This window comes from Rhipicephalus microplus, chromosome 2 (assembly GCF_043290135.1).
Source record: "Rhipicephalus microplus isolate Deutch F79 chromosome 2, USDA_Rmic, whole genome shotgun sequence".
NCBI lineage: Eukaryota > Metazoa > Arthropoda > Arachnida > Ixodida > Ixodidae > Rhipicephalus > Rhipicephalus microplus.
This window is the reverse complement of record NC_134701.1, coordinates 137,017,443-137,043,899: the sequence shown is the minus strand read 5'-3', so window position 1 is coordinate 137,043,899 and position 26,457 is coordinate 137,017,443. Positions and strand designations below refer to the sequence as shown.

The 26,457-nt window shown below is 41.6% G+C and overlaps 1 protein-coding gene across 3 annotated transcripts in view; it reads left to right on the top strand.

Annotated features, from left to right (window-relative positions):
* The window catches only part of LOC119169741 (MAM and LDL-receptor class A domain-containing protein 1), a 317,209-nt gene that overhangs the window by 147,032 nt on the left and 143,720 nt on the right, over positions 1–26,457 (top strand). For all 3 annotated transcript variants that reach the window (XM_075886843.1, XM_075886841.1, XM_075886842.1), the window contains exons 36-42: positions 1,327–1,461; positions 8,546–8,691; positions 10,596–10,680; positions 15,107–15,226; positions 15,895–16,050; positions 21,641–21,723; positions 24,509–24,676. In XM_075886843.1, the coding sequence (XP_075742958.1) occupies positions 1,327–1,461; positions 8,546–8,691; positions 10,596–10,680; positions 15,107–15,226; positions 15,895–16,050; positions 21,641–21,723; positions 24,509–24,676 (893 nt within the window). The remainder of the gene's footprint in view (positions 1–1,326; positions 1,462–8,545; positions 8,692–10,595; positions 10,681–15,106; positions 15,227–15,894; positions 16,051–21,640; positions 21,724–24,508; positions 24,677–26,457) is intronic.

Sequence of the window (26,457 nt, the reverse complement as noted above, 5' to 3'; positions counted from 1 at the left end):
AGCCCACGAGGCACTACAGATATATTTGTATGACTTAACATGCTCTGGCCTGCTTACATGCTGCTTACATCTCGTTTTGATAAAAGTAACGACTGTGGTGTTACTTGTGCGGCTTGCGTTACTACAGAGAGTAAGCTACCCTTGATGACGCCACTGTAATTTACAATATGCACACAATCGACGTCTGGCAATCCGACGGTATGCACACAACTACTCAAATGAAAAAAAAAATGCCAGTATTTCTGGTACGACTTGGCTTAAAGTGTAGCATAGGCAGCTCTTCATTGATTTCTTCGCATGCAATGGATTCCTACGATCCGTGCAATCTGCCAAAATTTTCAATCTATTTCCAGCTGTGCAGGGCGTGTTATCAAAGGCGAAAGTTGCGGGTACAAAAAAAGACATTGGCTTCCTTCTCCCCGCTCTTCGGGCTGGCGGAACTTTTTATTGGAAGCAAGTAACGGCTGCATATTGTTCTAGACATCTAGTCTAAATCTACAACAAATGTTGGACAAGCCTAGACAATTTTCACCACAACGAAACATTTATTCTACGTACCTCTCTTACATTTTACTGCGAAGTTTTCGTGGCTTTATAAAACGAAACTGGTAACTTGTAGTGCTAGTGTTTTTCGCTCCACGCAGAATTCACGCTTGATGTAGACACTGTATGTTAAGCGACCTCTTGTGAAAAATAGTAAGTTGGATTTTGCTCTGTACTTTCCTTTTCGTGTGCGATTTCTTTCAACAAGATTTCTATGCTGAGTATGAACGTTTTTGACTGTGCCTTTTCATATGCACCTTGTATTGGGCTAATCATTTACAAGAACTAGAATGCTTGGTTTTTAAGAAAAGTAATTAGAGCAAACTCTGCGAGCAAACTACATTAAACAAGGAAGTTTTAGGTTTTAGTATAGAAAAAAAAGAACGCTGAACCATATACATTCTAAATTACTTTTTTTGCAAATAAACAGTTAGAATAAAATTTATACATTTTTCAAGAAACTTAAAAACACTAATACTCAAATTGCTATCATTTTGTACTGCTGAGCGCGCCAACTCGTTGGCTCATAAGCGCGACACATGAAATGCAGTAATCTTCAATATTTCACCTAATAGCTTTATCTTCTGGGTCTGTCGGCTTACTGCCGACAGACTACTGCGTCTGTAGCAACATAACAACCAATGTGTTACTGCAATCGTCATCATCGTAGTTTGCTCCGAAAAGTTTTGTGGTGTTTCTCAGGGGGCTGTAAACTTTTGATAAAAAATCAAGATGAGCTTTCGAATAACAAAAAAGACTTACGTTTGCGTACGTACGTTTCAGGATACTACCTCCTCCTTTCTTCGAATGCTACGAGGCCCAGTAGAAGATTAGGGCGTGCGATAATCGACTCTCCAATCATCAGAAACACCAACAAATTGTGCACCATCACGTTTTGGTTCAACTACATTGCAAATGGTGAGTGCGTTCTCGCAAGTATCACCCACGTTGTGGAGTTCAATATGAATTGCTTAAACCTAGAATCTTGTGAGCTATAAGTTTTTAGCGTGGAATAAAACTTGGTTTGAGGTAACACATTGCTTCAATACGGTAATTCTGCATGGCGTCCAACACTTAGTGAATAAGCCAATGGAGAGTTTTTTTTTTTTTTTGCAAGCGGTCTCGAACGGCGGCGAAATAGTGAGGCGCAGGTTGTGTTGACTAATCTGCTGTGCCGATTAGTCAATACAACCTGAGCAGCGGAAGCAGTTCATCACTATTACTGATTTTACCTGCATCCAATAAGGGTTGGTGTTGGTAAAACACTTTTTCCTTACCTGGTCACGAATTTCCAACAAACATGCTTGGCGGAGAAAAAGTCCAATGTCAAGGATCTGAATACCTTGTTGCTGTTCACGCTTCCCAGCTAAGTTGTAATCTTTCAAAATTGTAGTAGATTATCGAGTATTCTTGTAACCGTATTAAAAACAATTTTCAGACTCCCTAAAGTCATCATATAATTATCAAAGAACTTTAGCAGGAGGACATTGATTCCCGATCCATTAGCAAGGCTCTTTTGTACTTTCTTTTCTAACTAGGATAAACAAAAAGATCGCACGTGATGGACGCATCATGATGAATAATATAAATGCTTAATTCCTGACTATAAAATTGACTATTAAAGTAAACACCAGCATTCCGTAGATAAAATTTTTATAGAGTCAGACATTTGTCAGAGTTTAGCCAAGAGAAATTTCGGAGGTCTACATCAACCTGTTCTACAAACTTTAGTCAGGGTGCACTAAAATGTGGAGTGGTGCACAGATTTCCAAAGTCGATATAAAACTGGTCAAGTCATTTTAGCTGCTCATACTTCAAACTTTTCACTCAAATTTTTACGAGAAATGCTAGTTGGGCACGAATCATCCATGTTTGCTTTAAAAAAAGCTCCCCAATAAAACCTGCCAGCCTCCTCGTTATGAAACAAATAAAGTAGCGGTAAGTTTTGTTTGTGCCTCTTGCATGTACGAAATACCACCCTCTCTTTCTTTTTCGTTTGTTGAAATGTCCGCTATTGTTGGAATTTTAAGGCGTATCTGGACCTTATCTCATACAGTGGCCACTTAATACATGGCATTTCCAACCCCATTTTATCGCTCACTAATTGATTGTTTGGTCATTACGATCTAATACGTGTCAGGAAAATTCCTTTTTCACCAACACCTAAGACTTTTTTTACAATCTGCATACAGAAACAATACGCGTAAAAGCCTGCCTACACAACAAAGGCCTCTTTGCATCCTCAATAATGGCCGCCTCTGTGAAGTTCCAGAAACAAGGAAACATTGCTTCATTGGTTGTAAGGACACCATCTCCTTTGCAAACGTCCTGCAGAGTGCTTTTAGAAACGACTGGATTTAAATTCCCATAGTATTGACTACCTTCTACCACTGAAATGCAATGATATGCCACTTGACACGCTGTCTTTAATGACCATGTATCGTTTATGAAAACTCGCATGTTGGAGAGGCATGCGGAACCGATTGTGCCTTCGCAATGCCACTTTGCACTAGTTACTGTGCAGCTAGAATACTTTTATGACCAACTGCAGTTTCAGCCGGACTTCAATACTGAGTTCATAAAGTGTGCTGCTCAAGTACCCCTTAAGGCATTGTGTTTTATGATATTTGCTTTGATATGTCCGTTGTACATTCAATGAAGCACCCTTATGAATGTTGTACGCTATGTATATACGTAAATCGCATTCGTATTGAATAGCATGCAAGATAAAAAAAAAGAAAGAGTGGTCGTGTTGTAGAACACCCGTTTGCCACGCATCGCCCGGGTTTGATCCCAACTCAGACCCAGAATTTTTCATCGTTTATTTTATTTGTTGCATCTTTCTCAATTTTTCCGTCACACAAAGATGTTCGATAGGCACACCAATATCAACGCTAAAATTGTTCAACGCTAAACATAAACTTGACATTTTATCCTCATTGCTTTCTTTCATCTCTTTATTTTTGCCTATAACTTTCTCTCTTTCTCCCTTTTTCTGTTATGTGCCAAGCTCTTCTCTCAACCTTACTCTTCTCCAAACCGTTCGATCTTCCTGCACTTCCACTTCCTACCCCCTTGCTACACCATACTTTACAAGGCTATGCTACATTCTGCTAGCGTGTCTTGATAGCCGAGTCGTTAGGGAACTGACCTTTAAATCGAGGGTATGCTGGTGTGAATCCACACTCTTGAAAAATTTTTAACTGCAAAACACTTCTCCGGAAGCTTCAGCGACTTCGGGAGTATCTATCTATCTAGCCACCTAAGAACTCGTGCTCTCATGGTCATTCGGTTATTAGGATGTATACCGAAATTGGCATAGGAAAACATGACTGTAGGATAAACACAAATGGCAGTTATAAGGAAAATCATGATAGGCATATTACGAAGAGCATCACCTACTTCCCATGGTCTTTGAGCTCTTGCAGCCATTTCTTTGACGTCGTATACACCTACGTTTGTACACTATGACAATAGCGTGAGAGAAGCGAAACTAACGAGTCTTAAGGTGCAAATCACGACATGCATGTCATGTAAGGAATGATTGACAATTCAAGATCTCCGGGTGCTCACGATCGTTCCATATGCTGAATATACAACAAAATTGGCATTCTGAAATGCGATTGACGAACATAACTGGCAGTTCACATAATGAAAATATTGATATGCATGTCATAAAGCATGATTTATTTTCCACGGTATTTGAACTCTTGCAGCCATTTTCTTAAAACTACAAACATCTAAATATCAATGCCATGAAAAAAATGTATTGGAATCAAAAGTTACAATACACTAAGTGCAAATCATGACATGCATATCATTTAACGCATATCGGGGCACTCGCGACCATTTATTTGAGTAGATGTGCAACAAAATCGTTATTCCGTAATGTGACTGTATAAAGAAGATCAATGACAGGTGGTAGCATGAAAATCATGACATGCATGTCATGTACACCAACACTTACATTCCCCGCTCACAGTGAGCTGACTGCTAATGCAACCACTTGGCATACACCAAAATGGGCAATGCGTGCCTGTCTGTCTGTCTGTCTGTCTGTCTGTCTGTCTGTCTGTCTGTCTGTCTGTCTGCCTAATTGTCTGTCTGTCCGTCCGTACAATTGTCTGTTTGTCCGCCCTAACGATACCTCAAACGGCATCAAACGGCCAACCCCATCCGCAGCGCCCACCAATATTGCTCAAGGTTAGCGTTCATAGTTGTGCGATCTTCAATTAAAAAGCAATTATTGCGCATATCTGATGAGCCACAACAAGGCTTCGATGTTTTCTATATTTGCCTTTATGCTAGAAGAGGCACACACAAGTAACTCTAAGTAATGTAGAGTTTAATCGCACTGCACTGACAGTGCAACGCGATGCTCAAAAATGTGTTTCCAACGCGTTGCTACGACGTCACGGTGGTGGCACCTGCACGTCGCTTTGCATTCTACACCTTATCACCTCCGAGAATGGCGCGCATGTTTCTGTACGGGCTGCACGCCTTCGTGTTTGAAATTAAATGCCAGATGGCGCTTGTGTTTAACGTGCCTCGATGCGCTTGTTCACCTCCGCCACACGCTCGAGGCACTCAAACGCAGCGCCTGCAGAATACCATTCGCCGATTTTCTTGCCCAGAACATCAAATAAACGTTTTGTTCAGTCTCTCCAGACGCAAGACTATCGTCATTCGACGACATTCACAGTGTAGCATGTAGATTCGGGCCAAATTTTTACTTCATTTTCATCTTTCGCGATTATTCGGGCACGCACAGATGCCGCGTTTTTCACTAACGCAATATGATGCTTTTTCGCTCACAATTGACGACGCCAACACTGGCATTGCTGCGAGACAAGCTCTTTAAAAATATCGCGTTGAAACAATCACTTGCGTTTATTGCAAATAATGATTTACATGCCACACTCAATGTGAGTACGCGGTCGTTTCGTTCATTAGACATACACTAAAATTGTTATTACGTAATGATCGTCTAAAGAACACGTACGAAAGGTGGAAAAATAAATTTATTTCAAGCATGTTATGTGTGCTGTGACTTACGTGCCACACTCATAGTGATCTCGAGGTCGTTTCACTCGTTTCACAACCCCCAAGACTGGTGTGGTGTTATGTGCTTGTATGACGACCAGATATGACAGGTGACAACAGGAAACGAATGACATACATGTTTTGTATGCCATAACACGCACATAGTGTGCTCGCTGCCACTTCGATCATTTGATGTACATTAAGATTGGTACGGCATGACGCGACTGCATGGCCAACATACATGACTGACGGCAACATAAATTATTGGCATGTATGTCCAGCGTTCCACTATTTACATGCCTATCTGATGGCGAGCTCTCATGCAGTCATTCCGCTCATTTGATATTCGCCTATATTGGTGTTGTGTGGCGTGACTGTATGAAGAACATATATGACAAGTGGTAGCGCGTAAACAAGGGCTTGAATGCTGTACATCGCGTGATTTAGACGCCGCTCTCATAGCGAGCTAGCTTGCAGCTGTTTAGATAGCTTGAATCACTATTTATTTATTTATTTATTTATTTATTTATTTATTTATTTATTTATTTATTTATTTATTTATTTATTTATTTATTATACCTCAAACACCCCTATTCAGGGGTTTTACATGAGGGGTGGACATTTATTGTGAACAATATCATTGGCGGTCAGTAAATAGTTTTACTACCTAATGTCTTCGATTGCTTCGTGAAAATGGATGGGGTTGGAAATGACAACGGCGTCGGTTGGCAGATCATTCTAGGTATTTGCTGTTTCTATAAAAAAAGAATGCTGATTAGCAGAGGTGAGGGTCTTTCCTAGGTAAACAGCCAATGGGTGGTTGATGTTGTCAGAGTGACGATGAGCTTCTTCGATGACTGTCGTAGCAATGCGTGAATGATAAAACTTATGAAACAAGCACATCCACTTAATTTTGCGCCTTGTTAGGAAGATTAGCGTGGCTTTTTAGTATAGTGACGCTTATGTGGTAAGAGTAGGCCGAATAAATGAACCTTGTCGCGCGGTTTCCCACAGATTCAAGTGTATTAGATAAGTTAGAGAGGTGGGAATCCCAGATCGCACATTCGTACTCAAGTTTAGGTCGGACCAATGTTTGATATGCGAGCAATTTGACGGGTCAAGAAAAAAACGTAAATTATGGCGCAAATACCCCAGAACGCGATTAGAATCGTTGGGGACGTTCAAAATGTGAGTTGACCAAGTCAGATCCTGGGTCAAGGAAACACCGAGATATTTAAAAGATTGAACAGATGAAACGTTAGAACTGCCAATTACGTAGCGATCTGGCACGTATGTCGTTCGGCGGTGGAAAGACAATAATGAGGTTTTGGGGACATTAAGAGGCATTAGCTATGTATCACACCAATTCTTAATAATACTAAGGTCACGCTGGAGAAATAAATTGCCGTTACAAGTGTAAATGGGGTGATATAAGACGCAATCATCAGCAAATAGACGTATGTTAGATTGAATATTATTCGGCAAGTCATTAATGTAAACTAGAATTATTAAGGGACCTAAAACTGTTCCTTGAGGCACTCCTGAGAGAATGGGAGATGAACTAGAAGAGCGCGAGTTAGCGAATACAAACTTCTTACAATTAGTTAGGAAATTTTTTAACCAAGTCAATACAGCGTGATCAAGGTTTAGACCAGATAGCTTCAGAAATAATCTGTTGTGTGAAACTTTGTCAAACGCCTTCTAAAAATCAAGAAATAGGGAATCACAGGAACATTTTTATTGAGGCTGGTACTGACGTCGTTAATAAATAAGGCTAACGGAGTGCCGCACGAGAGTTCTTTTAGGAAGCCATGTTGATTGGGGTGGAAAATGTGTTGGGACATTAGGAATTTCGTTACGTGGGAATAAATAACATGTTCCATTATTCTCATGGTATACTGGTGAGTGAGATCGGATAGTAATTACTTTGAGCTGATGGATTACCTTTTTTTGGTACTGGAATAATCTTTCCTACCTTCCTGTCCTCTGGGACCACTCCAGATGATAGTAATTGCTGAAAAATGAGCGAAAGTATTGCACTAGATATGTGTTTAAACTTTTTAGGATTTTTGAATTGATGCCGTCAACGCCGATGACGAAGTGAGTTCCAGTGATTCAATCAGTTTCATGATGCCATTAGCTTAAAAGGTGATTCTGGACATGACGGGGCGATTGTAAAGAGGAAAATTGGGTAATCCTGTACAGGGTTCTTTGGTGAACGCCGAGCCAAAGGCACAGTTTATTTCTGGGCAACACCATAAGCTGGAATAGGACAGTTGCGTTCGTCACGCAAGCTGACCGGTTTTGAATGGTGAGCTGGCGGCTGTTTCACTAGATTCATATACACAAAAATTGGCATTCTGCGACCGAATAAGAAGCATGTATGATATGTATTAAAATCGGTATATTGACATTGATGTCATGTTTGTCATCAATGCCATGGATTCTGCTCTTAGCTATCTGCTTCGAATTGATCGATTCTCCCAGTGCTCTATGTCTTCCGGAGTTTTTTTACAATTTCTTTCTTTCCTTTCTTTATATTCCCTTCCTTTTGGTCTATAGTTTCTTCCTCTAATTATCCAATTTTTTACTTTTTCTATTTTTCCGTGCGCTTTTTTGTCAACTATCAAGGTTATTACAGTCCACGCAAGAAAAATTGATGAAGCTGTCCTGTAATGAATGCAGAATAGGCGGAAGAAAGCGCATGCCGCTTGATGTTAACAATTTTGGATCGCAACAGACATTTATCGTCGAGCTAGAATAGCTCACTCTCTAAAGGCAAGAGGATGTGCCACGAAATAAAATGCACGTAGTCTAGCTAGTACACTCAACCTCTCATGAGTTTCTCTTTTTAACATTCACTTCGAACCTTACATGCGTTACGTATAAGTGAAAAGCATTCACTAACATGTACGGGATTGTGTATCCTAATCAACCTAGTACTTGTACATTTTTTTAGGAACTTCCATGGATGTGGACCTGGTCATGAGGACAGGTGGTTTCACCTTCCCCGTGTGGACACTCAGTGCAATGAGTGATGCTCCCGAAGAAAAAACCTGGAGGGAAGAAGAAGTGGTGATCGGTCGCTATCGTTCAGGAATAAATGTAAGTAAAGCAAAGGCTAATTCCTCTAGTATTCAATCATTCATTCATTTTTATTTACCTCAAAAGTCCCAGTTGGGATAATACATGAAGGAGTGGGTGATAGAAAGGCTAATAGTATAAGGGTAGTTATGATGAGATGGTTTCGATGAGCCGCTTCAATGCTTAGGTGTCAATGATGGGGGCGACTTCGGTGGGCAAGTCATTTCAGTCTCGGGCTGTGCGCAGGAAAAACGATTGGTGAAAAATGACGGTATGGGCTTGTACTTGATGACGTTACAGTGACTCTTTTTTGTTGGTTGAACTGCCTCTACAGTGAACGAGTGCGATTGCGGCTAAAAGATCAGTGACATAATTCATGCAGCGAGCTTTTCTTTCTTCGTGTCGACACTTTCACTTAGAGCAAGAAGTATACGTACCCTTAATTAAAGATTGAGGCTTCAATATAAATCTGGGAGATAGCTTCTTTAGTGTGTGTGAACCGTTTCTTCAGATAACGCCAAAAATTGATCTCTTTGGTTTCACCGCCGGATACTCAAATAGCGATTTTAAGATAATAACATTTTGAATAGTTTTCGAATGCTTTGAGACAATACTGTGGACAAGATTACATCAATTATGAGCATAGACAACGAACTAGCGCATGTGACGATATTTATAACGCACTAAAACATCTGGGATGATGTGTAAGCAAGACGTTTCCATCTGGGACATTTTGCCTTTCAACAAAAGTAATTGGTGCTGAGTTTTCTGCGAATCATCATAATATATAGGCTACGTATTGAAAGAATGAAAAATATTGTTTACTGACACATTGAAATTATCATTTATTCGGAATGAAGCTGAATACGTTAGCGGCAATATATTTGGCGCAACGGTGGAGTTGTCTGCGTTTGAAGTTTGCTTTAGAGAAACCGGAATGATCTTGCTTACTTAAACACGCAGCGAGTGAATAACTCCAAAAGACTGGCGTTAAAAAGCCTGGAAATTGGAACGTTTCTTTAAAGCCCGCATTTAGAAGTGCAAGCACAGTGGTCTGTATTTGAGGTTAACTGTTGCGATGGTCATTTTGACCACCAAACTTCTTTCTTTATTCTTTTTTCTTGACGCGCACATAATAAATTTCGGATGCTGTTGCCTTACCGAATGTATTGTCCACATAAGGTTAAAAACCACAATTGCCAGGGCTTTATTCTCTATCTTCCCTTTCTTTCTCTCTATCTTCTTTGTTCGCGCTTTATTTTATTTCTCTATTTGGTTCCATGTCTTAATGCCCTTCTATCTCTTTATGTTTTAATTGCCGTTATTTTTTACGAACTTTCTTTCTATTTTTTTCCGTTCTTTCTTTAATTCCCTTTTGCCTTGTTTTTTCGCTCTCTATTTTCGATTTGTTTTTTTCTGCCTCTTTTTTTATTTTCTCCCTCTATTTCACGGACTTCGCTTTCCACTTCGCTGAATGGAGCTTTCATTTAACGATGGTACGTGTTATGGCTTGTCAAATTCCTGTTGCGTATCCTTACATGTGAATTTTTTCAAGGTGGGGCGTCAGTTACCCATAGCTTAAATAGTTCTGCTGTTGGAAAAGAACTCTTTCGTATAAGGCTGTACTAAATTTGGTGGCCGTGAAAAAAAAAGTATTTTTAGGAAAATATTCAATGCACGTGTTATGCACACAAACAGACATTCATGCAACCACTTTTCATCTGTTCAAGTGCGGCTTTGCCTTCATTATGCGAAAAATAAAAAAGGAACAGAATTTTATTATGAAATTAGTTCAATGCTTACCCAGTTAACACAACACAAAACGACTATAGAGTCTCTTGGCGTCTGTTGACCTAAGCATAGAAAGAGTTGCTTCGGACATATTTGCTAAACATTACCTTCAGAGACTTGCCTTGTTTTTTCAGTTTTATTTCAACGGTATACAAACTAAGCCCGATATGTCGCTCTTTGCTGTGGACGAGATCAAGTACAACTACTGTGCACTACCAGGTAAGAGTGAAAAACTTTTTTTTTCTTTGATAGGTAATGCGTGTGGCTGCATTGAGAGCTGGAGAGATGATTGGTTTTCGTAGTTGGGGGGCCAGTAGATATGAGGCAATCACAACGTTTTCTACACATGTTCTTTGCAGTCTTGAATAATGCACGGCTCAATGCAATGAACAATAAGCCTTGCATTGTTTCCTGAGCGATCGCTTGGAGTGAACATACAAAACCTCTTCATAAGTTAGTTGCACCTTTCTGCAGACGACCTGTATGCTTCGTGTCACACGTGTAATATATTTCTAGGCTAGGCATTCCTGGATATTCAGTCCATGATTTTTTATACATCTCGTGACATGCTATATCAGTGCCCTCGCAGTATTTGTGAAGCTGAAATGTTCAGATGTTCTTGTCACATTATGCGCTTGCCTAGTGCATGAGCAGCGCAGTTTCTATAAAGCCGGAATATACCTTCAGATTCTACACATTTTCAATATTTTCCAGGCGTTGATTTGACAACAATGCGCAATAAACTTTTTATGGCGAATAAACTGTGGGCTGTTGCTTTGCGTATCACGTAGGTTTTAGAGACGTATGTGTGATTTAGCAGGCAAATCCGATTTTCGTAAGACCACAGCTGCTGACTGGGCTGCTCACTGGGCCGTATCGTTATACGATTAGCTGCATGTCGTGCTACCCACGAGCAGCTACTCGTTGGTAACATGGTGTGTAGCAACTTGTATAATGATAGGGTGTCTCGTTTGTTATATGGAGTGTTGAATGAAATAAAAAAATGGCATTAGCCTGTCAATATTGTTCACGCGTGGTGTGATTATCTCTTAACTGCTTGTAGGAGTTAGTTGTTATATTCGGCTCCATCATTCATACTTGCAATGTCGCGTCTTCTGATGGGGCTAAACTTTCCGCATAAATTTGGTTCTGAACTCATAGTTTCTGACTTTCATGACAGTTGTCAAAACGCTCCGGTGAGGAATCACGGGAGTACGAGCACTTAGCTCTGTGGTGGATCCCACCGCTGAGCACCCATTGTTGCGGCTCCCACCGCTGTACTCCAGTTGTTGCTGATCTCAGCACTGCTTATCAGTTGTTGCAGATCGGGGTCTACCCGGTCTCGTGTGGTAGCGTGGTGTAGCTTCGGGTTGAGGAAACGAACGCTCACAAGATGGGGATACGAAAAAACAAACAGGTTTATGGCGCTATTTACACTTATTTACAGCATAGAAAGGTTAGGGGTTTCACAAACCACGAGCGTGGTGGTTAAACCGTTACATGGTTCAGAGCGACGTCCAGCACTCTGCGACGTCGTTATAAGCCCTGTCGGGGTCCTCCTTCTTGAGTGGAACACCAATCACACACACACAACAGGCGAGGGGTACAAGCATGTACGGCCCACGTGAACATCCAATATTGAGTTGTGATCACTGCACTGCAAGGTGGCGCCAGAGGGGCTCTTTCTCGTCATGTGTGTGCCGCTGGTCGAGGGGTCCCAAGCTCCTGACAGCATACATCAAACGGTCCGCCGATCTGTCCGCTCAATTAGCAGGGCAATTTGTGGCGGCGGCCGCGGTTTCTTCGAAAGAAGGCGCTGTCTTTGTTGTCCTCTGTGGAACGGCTTACGGCGTCTTGGCAGGGACAATAGCTCCGGCTAGCAGGGACAATACCTGGCGGGCATAGGCAGCCGGCCAGTCAGCTACTTGTTCGAGGATTAAAAGAGCACCACGCCCCCGTCAGCTCTGGACGCTGGTTCCGAGAGAACTGGGGTTCCAGGCGTGGGAACGCTGCCCGGCTACGCTTCTCAGCGACAGCATGGCGCCTACTGTCGACGGTCATAACAGCTGTAATCGTACCTTCATTAAATGTCATTATATTTGCCAATGGAGAGGTGTAGAAGATGTGTAGGAAGTGGGAAATACGGGTTACATTCCCAGCTGACACGGCTGGGTTTGCATAAAAAGCTTCGTGTTCGCTTCTATCGTTAGCCAAAGAACACGATTTGAGCTATGATAATAGCAGGGAGAAACACCACGTGCATCATTTACTTTATAAGAACTAGCGGTGGCTTTGTTCGCATGAGCGAGTGCAGAAGGCTATTTCGCTGGCCTTTATACGTTACAGAATCATGACTACGACGGGCTGTGACTCCACTTCAATATGCACTTTGGGGGGGGGGGGGGGGGGGGGGTCCTCAGCAGCCCTGTAGAGATTGGGCTGTGTTCGAAGATCAAACAGTGTTATGTTGCCTCTGTTTTTTTTTTTTGTGAAGTCGTATCGGGACTGCAAAAGCAATAATTACCTCCATGCTCTGAAAGTCAGCGAAATTTTGAAAAAAAAAGCACAACTGATATTACTCGAAGACCTTAACTTTCTATGGCTGCAAATAGATGAATTTGTGTGCCCCGCCATGGTGGTCTAGTGGCTAAGGTACTCGGCTGCTGACCCGCAGGTCGAGGGATGGAATCCCGGCTTCGGCGGCTGCATTTCCGATGGAGGCGGAAATGTTGTAGGCCCGTGTGCCCACATTTGGGTGCACGTTAAAGAACCCCAGGTGGTCAAAATTTCCGGAGCCCTCCACTATGGCGTCTCTCATAATCATAAGGTGGTTTTGGGACGTTAAACCCCACATATCAATCAAAGCAATCAATCATCAATCAGATGCCTTTGTAAAATAGATCAGAGTAGAGCAAAGGAGGGGAGTAATAAGCACGAGACAACAACGCTAGCATTTCACATATAACACCTAGGAATTCTATACTTCATACAAAACTGAGAGTACGCCCCCTAGCTGTGTCGGAATAGCCGAGTGGTCTAAGGCGGCAGACAGACTCAAGGGGAAACCTTGCCCAGCGATACGTATTGAATGAAGTACGCCCCCTAGCTTGAACGGAGTTCACGGCTTTTAACGTAAAAGCGCAGTGCAATAACTGCATGGGCTCATGGGGAGAGTTTCCGAGACGCGTCTCTGCGCATGGATCTAATTTATCGTTTAAGTTCGCTTCCTTCTGGCTTTAACTCAGAATTTACGTACTTTGTTCGCACCGTGCTTTCTCGGCAATGCCCATTTTCCTGCACTAGTGTCAACTCATGAGTTATGTGAATAATAAAGCTGTAGCAAAAGACAGAGCGTGACGTGAAGTATATGAAGCCACTTTATTTACGGGCGCAGCCAGCTGCCGCCACTCCGCTTCAGCTCGAGGAATAAAGTGGCAAAAGTAGCACTGCCACGTCATCGCCTTCACGACATCGTCTCACGTCTCTGCCTCTCGCTATAGAGTAATCCACTGAGAGCTTCAGTGAGAGCTTGCACCTATTTGTGTAACTTCTCACTTTTCGCATGTGTATCTAAGTCGATAGACTATGCATATATGTAATGGTTCAGGACATGAACTTGTCAACTGACATGTACCGATCGTGCGCGCATATCAGGCATGTTCTACCTTAAGCGAACTCGCTGTTATACACTGTACGTCCTTTTCATGTCGGTTCCTAATGACGTTTGCCACATGAAATTAGTGTACCGTTTATGTTATTTTTCACAACGCTGTTGTTCTGCCACTTGATTTCATACATATCTTTATTTCAGAATAGTTTTTGATTTATAGCCTGATTTCTAATGTTTGTCTTTGCAGGTATTAAACACTAATGAGTTCCTCTCCTCATGACAAATAGTCCTAAATGAGCCCAATATTATGCACTTGCTGCGGTTCTAAAAAGCCAGTTTCGTGGCAATGGCAAAGAATGCAGTGCAATTTCTATTAAATATGAAGGTTACGCAATTATTGGTAGCAACTATCTTCATTAGGATTCTATTTGGCATATTTTTACGGCGCATTTGTGCAAGGATGCACGGTCTCTGAAAATGCGAAGAGGTTCGCTCGCTGTCGCGTCAACACGAAGTATGCGGTGAGAGCAGAGCGCGTACAAAGGTCTGAGGAGGAATGAAAGAGGAAGGACAGGGATGTACAGAGGTATAACCTGTCTACTATGCGTAGTTGCGACAATGCACACTTTTGAACGAAGTTAGCATGCGATGGCCGAGTTACGCAGCCACCTCTGCCACCCTCCCCATTTCTTTTGCATTGCGGAGCTTGCATGTCCCGTCAATTTACTTCGTTCGATGGTGGGTGCCGTTTGAACTCTTCATAAAGCCCCTGACGACGAAATTTTGAGCCCTTCGAGATTCACTGTTAGCTACTGTATAGAACAATGCATTAATAATCAACGTTGTTTGAACTGTCCTGTAATGTTTCCAAAATGCGTTTACCTTTCTTCCTAATTTCGATATTGCGATGTTCTTTTTCGTTGCACTGCAGGAATGGGAAGCTGTACGAGTTAAAAAGTTGGCTGCTCTGGAAAAATGCCTGGAAACCTGATTAAAGCTAACACTCTTCGTTGATTGCTTGTTTTCTATGTGCAGAAAAAGAAGACAACTGTACTGAGATGCAGTTTCGCTGCGCTAGCAGAGCATGCGTGATGAACTACGACCGATGCAACTACGTCGACGACTGTGGGGACAACAGTGACGAGATAGATTGCGGTTGGTTAACTAAATATGACACTAATAAATCAAATTCTAATGACGGGAACATAACTAAACAAATGACTACAAAGTGTCTCGCTGCTTAGGTTGTATTGCAATATTGCAGTGATGAGGTAGAACTACGACATAACAGCTAGGTAATATTAGGAAGCTGTTGAGTGAAAATCCGCTCGCTCATCTCTTCTACTTCGATTCGAGGAGCTGTGTGTACTACTGTTTCTGCCATCACTGTTTCTTAATAGATACATAGTGCTGTTCAACAGAATAAGGTTTGTAAATTCCAGTATGTGGCAAAAAGGGCATTCAGGAAAAACTAGCTACTTGGAACGACACTTGCTGCTGTGACCATGATGAGTCAATTCGTTATGTTTGTCTCAGTGGCACTTTGTGTTGAAAAGTTTCTCACAACTTCTTATTTATTCGTGCGATTCATTATATCAATTTGGATGAATGCAATACGAAGGACGGTGAAGAAGTTGAACATCAATGAAAGACTTCTCTGTGCATAATGTGGCACGTTTTTATTCGAATGCATTATTGTATAACTAGCTTGAGTGTGCCCTTTTTTGAGTGCTATTTCTCTTTCAGCTGGAAGTGTCAATATTTCCTCATAAAGAACTTTTCCTGATTTGAGATACTCATTTTGTCGCACGTCTTATCTTCAGGTGACCATCGACTCAGCTGTAACTTCGAGAATTCTTTCTGCGATTGGTTGCCCCAGGCGCCTGCGGACAAAACGAAGAAAACGTGGAGCCTTCACCGGCCATCTCCATTTCTCTTGAACTCGCCGACGCGGGACCACACTACGGGAACACCGGAGGGTATGCAGTGTTACAAAATTATTGCACGATATGTCTAGAAAAAGAATATTGATCAAGGCTGCATAATGCTGCTGTGCGTTATTGTAATAGCACATACCATTATGTTGCCTTGATCTCAAAGGGCCACGGGCATGGACCCCATGATGGTGAGAACTAGAATTAACGCAATAGAGTTAGTGACAAAGCGAAGTTATCTGTAATACGGCTCGTCAACCTAGATAAACGGATAATGAAAGCAAACACATGCAGGTTGGAACACAAAGAGCAAGTTAACTGTAGCTTAGAACACGATGATAAGTATCATCGAGATGGTAAATTAGGCTGTAAAGTGAATATTTCTATAAGGACAAGGTAAATGATACGTGCATATTCTTCTCAATAAATAGTCGTAGGTTAGCTACGCGAAGGCATACTTAAGAAGAAATGAAGATTCATGTAGGAGTCTTATTAGGATGTTATAAAAAAGGCAATGAATCGTAAAGCATGATGAATATGAAGAAAAAAAAACTTCCAAGGACGCTTAAGTGTCGCCTGTAAGAGTGAAGAGAGAGAGAAAGATGCAAGGAAGGAAAGCGAGGTTAACGAAACGCTTGTCAAGTTTGCTACCCTGCTCTGGGGAAGGATGATTTAGAAAAAAGAGATAGGAGAGAGTGAAGAAAGATACACATGTTAACAAGCACACTTGAAGGAGCACGTGCAGTCTACAGGTGGTCGCTCAGATGTGTCCAAGTTTATCAGTAGCGTTATAATGCCCTATTTGCATCAGCTTTTCATTTCTTTGCTATACTTGGGTCCACTACGAACCCCACAAGAGCGCTGTGAAAGAAGCAATGTCTGCGCTGGTGGCATCGACCGTTGTGAGTTCTGCTGGAGCACTTTGCAGAAGCACATTTGTGAGCTATCCACTATGTCACGATTTATAATTTTTCTAAGCAGTGACACTGCAATTACGCGCCTGTAAGTGGTACACGCGCCAGCATGCCTGTATAATTGGTTCATGATGTCGCCGAGAACGATGACGGTCATAAATTACAGCCTTAGTCTTGTGTAATGAGTAGCAAGCATCAAACGATGCCCTTGTAACGCAATTGGCAGGTCGGACGATCGGTGCGACTCTACATTTTTGGCGCGCAATATTACAAGTTTCTATTATTTACCACAGGATTACTTCACCATCATTATTTTACGTAGAATGGGAGAACACAAATATTAACACTAGAGATGAATTAGGCACACATAGACTCATGATAAGAAATTACGGTAATGCCATTTAGCAGAAACCAAAACTCGGTAAGTGAGTAAATTTGTGATATATTTATTTTATAGCCTACAGTTGTTTTTCAGGAGCGCTTTCGCAATAATTACAACAGGGTTCGGCAACATGCGACAAGGGAGTCACTTTATGCGTCCCGTACATGAAATCCGATCCAGCTCTCCCCTTCCACTGCAAATTTTATTATTTTTAGTCATACTGTTGACCCTCATTTGAAGGTGAAGCCTTCAGTCGCACAAGAATACATAAATATTTAAGGAGCACGAATTCCGTACCATATAGCACACTTGTTTGAGACACACAGTTACATGCTTTTCACTCATAACATTTGCAACCTAATATTTATGACATATGGAACATTTGTACACATCAGCACTAACAATCTATACATTTTCAACAAAATACCTATCAAGAGCAACCTCAATTTCACTGAAAGTACTTTTTTTCACAACCTCATTCGGTGATTCATACTACATTATAACAGCATCAGAAAAAAAGGAAAAATGGAATACATCTGTTCGAACGCGTATTGCTTGTATGAATGCACTGCGTGTTGTTCTTGAAAACTTTTTGTAAGAGCACGTCAAATAACCATCCTTGTTTATTTTTACCCCTGCTTGTAAAATCTGGAAAAGCATTTTCAATCTCTGTTTCCGCCTTTTTTCTAGCATTTCTAATTTTCATACTTTCAACATTTGAGTTACACAATTCTTTTTTCAATATTTCGAGCAGATAAACCGAGATGACATTCTCTGAATGCATTCTAGGTTATTTTTCAAGACCTTTTGATATGAACTCCATACAGCGCTAGCGTATTCCAAATTCGGACGGACGTAAGTTTTGTACGCAAGCCGCTTGATATCTCTTGTGGTTCGGCCTAATTTTCTTCGTAGAAAGCACAACTTTCGATATGCTGACTGACAAATGTTTTCGATATGAATACGCCAATTCGATTTATCTGTTATAGTTATACTCAAGTATTTAAAACAACGTACTTTCACCAGCATATTAGCATCTATGCTAAACGGAAACGACAGTACTTCCTTCGTTTTTGTAATGTTTGTGTAAGGGGGTTTTCTAATTTTAATTTCCATACCCCACTTAGAACACCATAAGTTTAAGGTTTGTGCGCACTCAATGATTTTAAGTTGATCTTCTCTGCATGATACCGGACAATAGATTTGCAGTCGTCTGCGAACAGCCTAATTTTTACTGGTGGCTGTACAACTAATGAAGTATCATTTCTGTATAACAGAAATATTAGAGGGGCCCCCGTACAGGCCCTGGAGGCACTGCAGAATACACCTCCCTATTTTCCGAAATAGCATCTCCCACTGTAACTGCTCGTTGTCGATTGCCCAGATAAGCCCCGATCCAATTGAGAAGATTCTCACTAATACCGACGATGTGAAGCTTGAACAGCAGTTTACGGTGTGAAATTCTGTCGAAAAACGCTTTTGCAAAATCTATACATATAACGTTGATTTGCATACAGGCATCTACAGCAATACACAAGTTATGAAGCTTCAGTGAGTTGTGTGACAGTTGAAAGGCCACTGCAAAATCCATGCTGAAAGGGGCATAACAACTCGCTTTGTTATAAAGATTGTCGAATATTTTTACCACCATAAGTTCAAATAATTTGCAAAACACTGAGGTGAGACAGGCCTGTAACTGTTCTCAGTTATTCTATCACCACCTTTAAAAATTGTTACAAATGCTCTACGTCAACTTTGAGGTGACGTGTCACTTTTTAATGATTTCTTAAAAATAATTTCTAGGTAGTACGACAGCCACTCCGCAAACCGTCACAAAAATTGATTCGGTATACCATCAGGCCCACATGACTTTTTTTTGTATTTAAAAGAATAGTTGATTGAAGATGCCTTTTCGTGTAATATACAAGTTATCTTCCTGAAGTGTCAATGTAGTACCTGATTCATATTCCTCGTTGTTGCCCTGGTCATTCAAGAAAACCGACTGAAAAAATTGATTCCGTCTCCCAGCTATATCTGCCTATTCTGCGATTACTTCTCTTCCATCTACTATAAGATCAATTCCCTCATTCGCTTCTATGAAAAACAGCCAAAACTTACGAGGTGAGTTCTTTAGAAAGTTAGTGAGTGTGTTATTAAAAAAAATCTTCCTTGGATTGGACAATCTCTACTTTCAAGTTTTTCTTGGCACATGATATTTCAGTCGAGGCCTTATCACTCCGGTGCAACCTTTTTATATTACGCTTCATTTGAATTACTTTCCTCCTTATCCTTGGATTTCTTCATTGTGTTTTTTAACGCTAGAGGGTACGAAGTTATCAGTGCAGTACCTAATAATTTCTTTAAAACGTTTCTAGAGCTGTTCAACAGACTCGTGTTCTGATTCGTTTTCAAACTCGCCAAGTCACATTTCCAAAGAGTCTAGGATAGTCGTATCATCAGCTCGACCGTAATCTTTGATATGTGCATACACATGACGCTTCGCTCGAAAGCCGGTATTGAAAAACCCGTCAACCTTAACCACTTTGTGATCTGACATGCCGTCTTCAACTGATACAGCGTAATCAGTCACTTCACTTGATATGAAAACCAAGTCCAACAATGTCTTTGACGTAGGGGTGATTCGTGTGCAATCTTTACGATTTGTGTGAGGTTATGGGAAATCATTAACTCTAATAACCCATCTACATTACGTGTTTACACATGACCAGTTGAAAAGCTTGCCCAATTTATGTGCGGTAAATTAAAGTCACCAGTCATTATCAGTTTTGGGTTTTCATTTGCATGATCACACAAAAACTTATTTAATTCTTCTAAGAACTCGGGTGGACTTCCGGGTGGTCTGTAAATGGCTCCAATAAGATGCATATATTTAGCGTCATTCACCTTGCAATACACTGTTTCTGACAAGTGGCAATGTACTGTTCTCGCCGCTGCGTTATTTTAATTATCAGCGCCACACCACTACCTCGAGTGTATCTGTCTTATCAGAAAATCTGGCATCCTAGTGATATGATACAGTTATCCGTTATAGCATTATTCAATCATGTCTCCGTTAAGACTACAACATGGGGGCTGTATGTAATCAACAAGAAGTCTAAATTGGTTGCTTTATTGACAATACTTCGTGCATTCAGTAAAAGAATTCTTAGCTTTGAGCGCGCCGTACCAGGTGATTTTATGACACTTGCATTTGTTGGTTCTGGCGCACTCGAGCAACGATTAGTGGAAGTTGCAGAGTCGTGGTTACGTTCCTTTTTATCTTTTTGTTGCTTGCATTGATTATGAACGTTTCATTTCTGATCCCACTGATAAAGCTCACCGTTCACTTTCCGCTTGTCAAGAATCAGCTTCACTTTTGCTCCCTTTGCTCTTTCGGTTTCGCAGCTTTGCAGTAACATTTTGTTAACGTAAACGGTTGGACATGACACTAATGGTAGTGACACTAATGGTGACATGACACTAATGGTAGTCCTTTTCAACTTTTCACGCTTTTTCAAAACGTGTTCCTTTTCACGGTGATCGTAAAAATTCTTGATGTCCGGTCTTGAGCTGCTGGGTTTTCGCTTGCTGATCCAGCGAATTCGGTCAACGGATTTGACTTTAATACACAATTTTGCAAAAAAAAACGTTTTTGAAAAACAGCTTTGAGCAACAGCCATGAGAAAATACATGCCAACACAAGAACAACAGTTTTTAACAACAGTTTTGAACAACAGCCATGAGAAAATACATGCCAACACAAGATATGGATTTAAAAAAGATGGTGCAATTATCCAAGTGAACAAAACCGTCAACAAATTTTCATTGTATATAAGGTAACACTGAAGTACTAAACTGAACAAGGCAGCCGCTGAACTGTTAATGAACTAACAGAAAAAAGTTATTGTGGTGCTTCACGTGAGATCAGGGCACATGCTACAAACCTCTAAAAAGGCGTTCCAAGCAATGCGACAGTGCAAGCTTAATGATTTTGACATATTTATTATTTCATGGAGCTAATACTTTATACTTGAAATGTGTGTCTAAATTTTGTAATGATATATGTAGTACCACAATGATGGAAATACAGAAATTCTAGAAAAATGTTAATTAAAAAGGCTATGAGAAGAACATTACGATACTTTGGAGCTCGTAAGCCTGAAGATTGTACAAGTTAGTCACTGATGCAATGTTCAACACTTGGTTCTGTGCGTCCCCCCAAAACAATGGCTGGTTTCAGGGAGGATATTCAAAAAATAAACACATTTTCGGTAATTAAAGATCCTTAGGTTTTATCTTTTTCCCCATTGCCATCACTCGTCGTATCTTTCTTTTCCAGGGCGCTTCATGATGATCCGATCATCTACAACCGTAAATGCGACTGTCATTGGTCCAACGCTTGACAACTCGACATTTTGCGCGGTAAGTATGCGGCATAACAATATCAAGCTTATTCACTTGCGGGAACTATTTGGTAATAAAAACACTGTATATGCCCTCCCTACCCATTAGAACGTGATAGCGTTGAAGAGATCGCTCTAGAGAAATTCATATGTTGTTGTTCGTATCGATGTCTGCGTCCATTCATTCTGGGCGAAAAATTAGCACAGTCTACTCACAAAATCTTAAAATATCCAAATAATGAAACCTCCAAATAAATTGAGGAATTGACATACAAGCCTTCAATAAGAATCGATCGCAAGCATTCTGCGGCAGGAGCAGGTGTTCCACCACAGAGTGGCGTTTTTTCTTGAAACTTCTTCGGCAAAAAGCAATATATTATTGCCTTGAAGTGGGAGGAATCTCTTTAACGCATCTGATATTGCATGTCAGAAGTGTCGTATCACGTTAGGTGTCAAAATATATCTATAGCTGAGTGGGTGGGCATCTTTAAGGCCCACTCATTAAAAAGCACTCACGCATATGTATTCATAAACAAAAGCATTAAAGATGTGAGCAGCTGCAAAAGTTCGCATGTTGCATCACGTACGCCTTGTGGGCACTCCACTGATCTGCATTAGGAATGATCTTGGCGTAGTGGGCACTGGCCAACTGTACTTCAGTTAGATATGCTAGACGACTGTGAAACCACCAGTGTTGTGCGCACAGACGTTAATTTCCTTGAAATAGCTTAATGATTGACGCATGCACGGAGAACTGAAGGCAAGCTGGGGGTCGGGAAGATGATGTGCATGGGGCCAGAGTACGTTTTCCTGTTCTAAGCATGAAGTAGATCAGTCATACTTCAATTTATTGTTGTCATTGCCCAGTCATGCTGGGTTCTAGCCTAAGGTCTTGGGGATCTGACTTTTGCCACGGAAGATTAAGCTTGTTTAAAGTTTATTGGAGCATAATCTATCATACTTCGCTTTCTTCAAGTCGGCAATTCTCTCCTTGCCATTTCATACAGGCAGCGTACCTTGAGCCTATGCAAGGGCCTGCAGACTCAGCGATAATCAAAAACACTCTGTTCTGTATCGTTTGGCAACGCTGGAACTCAAACATAGCGTCCATACAAGCAGGAACATGAAGTCAGTGCTTGGCTCCGTACACAAGCCGAAATACCGATGGCCAGCTACTGCTGCGCAATGGGCTAAGTTATCAAGCACCAGTCTACGACTACCTGCAGTGAAGTGGCTTCCTGGCATACACTGCTTGGTCTACGAAACTAATTGAATTTAAAAGCCCTCACTAGTTCATGAAAAGGCGTGCATTACTTCTAAACAAATGTGGAAAGGCTTATTTCATTTATACCAGTAAGATACCGCTGAATATTGTCCCAACGATTATGTAAGGCAGCATGCTACAAGTATTGATTACACACCTGTGAGGCATCAAAACTCCCTAAGAAAGAAATACTACTAACTCTAGAACCAATCCTAACATAAGAGACGTGCAACTTGCCGCAACGATGCACACTTATTTGACTCCTATATGTTTTCACAATGTGGTTTTTTTAGAGAGTTTTACTTGAAATCACCTGATTCCTCAAAGTATTGTTGATAGAAAACATATAACCTATAATACGACGTCATCCCTGCAGTTTATTTCAAGCTTCTGTGTCATTAACCAAAATGGCTAGAAAGCTGGAATGAGTGAACGTAGCATTTTTCGATCTCCTTTATTGCGTTAGAAAAACACGACCGGTGCTGCAGACACCTACTGTGGAAACCACAAAAAACAACAGAAGACAATGTACAACACCTTGGTTTCGTACTTCATTTAAATGCGTAGCATTTCTTAGCCAACTTCGGCGACTTCGGCCACATAGCAAATATTGTATCACGTGACATGAATAAACGACAAAGGTAAATGACACGTCCAAACATTAGAAACATGATATGCGTGTCATGTAAAACATAATTACGTAATACGCTCATAGCGTGCTCGCGGCTGTTTTACTAGTTCCACATATACCAAATTAGGTACCACGTGATGTGAATGAACGACGAATGCAAATGACACGTCCAAGCTTGATAATCATGGCATGCGTGTCATGTAAAACTTGACTACATGCTACGCTCGTAGCATGCTCGCGGCCGCTTTGCTAGCTCCACATATACGACACTTCGTATCAGGTGACTTGAATAGATGACAAAGGTAAATGACACGTCGAAACATGATAATCATGATATTTAAGTCATGTACGGCATAATTTATCTCCGCCTCGTAACGTAGTGCTGATTTCTAAGTCACATATCAACCTTGCTCATTCGTTCTTCGCATATCATCGATTCTCATAGTACGTGGGATCTGCCTTTTTTTTATTTTAATGTATTTTTTGCGTTGTGTTCTAACCGAGCATGAACCAGCCAGCCGAAATACGCACTCTTCTGCAGACACGTCTCCAGTTTATTGCCTAGCTATAGAGCTGCAGATCGTCTGGGCATCCTTTTTTGAGACGCTGCGTGCCGATGTGCTTTCATGGATTGCCATTGATTCAGTGGTTTGGTACTTTTGTGAAAGATGTAGCAGTTTTCACCAACCCTGAAATTTTGCCCTCATACTCTGCAGTCTTTCATCCGTGACCTTACCTCGAAAAGCTCAAAATGACGAACATTTTTTGAAGTTTTTCAACATTCACCTAAATTCGCCCTCGTCTCGCTCACTAAAGCTGATGATGTATTGTATTGATCTATTAAAGTGTTCTGAATTGTCCATGCGTCGCGTTCAATTTATTTTTTCCTTTCCTTTAACAATCGAACAGATAACGTTTTTCTACGCCATGCAAGGAAAAAGCCAGCCGAAGCTCACACTCGCCTCTCGGACAACGAAAGGTGGACCTTGGAGGGTCTGGTGGAAACAGACAGGGCCAAGCCAATTCTTCCACTTCGTTGGTGTCAGCGTACCACTTTCAGAAACAGTTCCTTACCAGGTAAAACATGACATATATGCATATGAGGTTAGATTTCTTTCCTTATGTAGGACGCTAGAAGTGCACCATGATAAAAATGTTTTACGAGAAACCTTCATATGTTTGCCATATTGTTTTTTTTGGTAAGCCTGGGGATTCTCTAAGGTTTGCACATTTCATAGAACAATGTGCAATCACATGCAGCAAGGTTCCCAGTATTGGGTGCGAAGCTGACCATTGGTGGAGCAGGCGCTGCAATCACGGTGACGTGCAAGTTTAGATCACGTGATCTTGCCTCGTGGATGCGTTAGTTTTAACTGTGACTTCGGGGTGTTCTCACTTCTAACAGCGTTTTTTTTTTTGCTACGGACATCTACAGGCTACACAATCCAGAAAGTTGCAGCAAATTTTATCGGTGGTGTGCCACAGCGTGGTACGTACGATGGTACGCAATGTCACTGTCGCGGCCACTCAGTGCTACTGTCAGTTCTGTCTTTCTATGTTGTTGTGGTTGTTAACTCAAGCCACTGAGGTTAAAGTGAGCATTTGGCCACGATTGTTAACGTAAAAACAGAACGTTTCAGTTACCGCGCGAGAGCCTCATTCACAAGAAAAAATGAATGCACAAACAGTCCGATTTGGTATATAATGGGAACATGGGAGAGGCCTTTGTTCTGCAGTGGACGTAGTCAGGCTGATGATGATGATGATGATGATGATGATGATGATGATGATGATGATGATGATGATGAAATATATGGCGTATATGTGCATATATGTGTCGAAAGTGGCCGACATTACATTAAGCAATGTGCACTCTGGTCTTGAAACAAATAAAGCCCAGAAATTCGGTTCTCTGCCTTAAGTTTTATTAATTTAACCCCATTCCGGTCTATCTCTTGGTCAGTCGCTTCAGCGTGTTCGATCAGCGCGTTCGACAAAAGCTTCTTTCTTAGATCACACATGTGCCGCTCTAGTCTTCTAAAGCTACTTCTATCACCAAGATAACTTTTACCACAGCTTGTGCCACCCTACCCTCCTCCCCGGTTGTCCGTCGTCATGTGTGTACTAGGCCACATAGGTTTCCGTCCGCCAGTGATGTAGCCAGGGAATGTACGGCACTCCACGCCTGAGACCCCCCCCCCCCCTGCCTCCAGCCCTTCCTGAAATTTTTTGCCGTGGCATGTAGCGCACAACATAACAGTTGACCAAATCTGCCTGCATGGTCCCTTAATCAAGCTGGTGCCTCCTCCGGAAGTAAAATCACAGCATAATCACGGAGTGAATGATGATGAGTAGGGCGAAGCGTCCATCAGCCCGTCCATGCTTCCGTCTGTCCGTTCGTTCATGCTTCCGTACGCCCGCGCAAACATCCGTGCGTCCATCCATGCATCCATCCGTCCTACGTGCGTGCCTCCGTCCATCTGTCCGTTCGTCTTCTAGTCTGTCTGTCCGTCCGTGCTTCCATCTAGTGAACACTTCATGTACCGCCATCTCGCATCCACTGTTGCACATACCCACTCCGCCTGTCCATCCATCCGTCAGTTCGTCTGCTAGTTTGTCTGTCCATCCAACCTTGCATCTATCTGTCCGTGCGTCCATCTAGTGAACATCCCAAGTAGTGCCATCTACCATCTCGCATCCCTATGGCTACGTACAACAACGACGGAGGATGGACAGACCCAAGCCCTAAGGAGCTTCGCCCCTATAATTTTCTCTTACGCCCCTGCCGTTCACGACTCGAGCGCACATGGTTCCTTGCTTATACGTCTGCAAATTGGACTCGCATCCACTGTCACTTC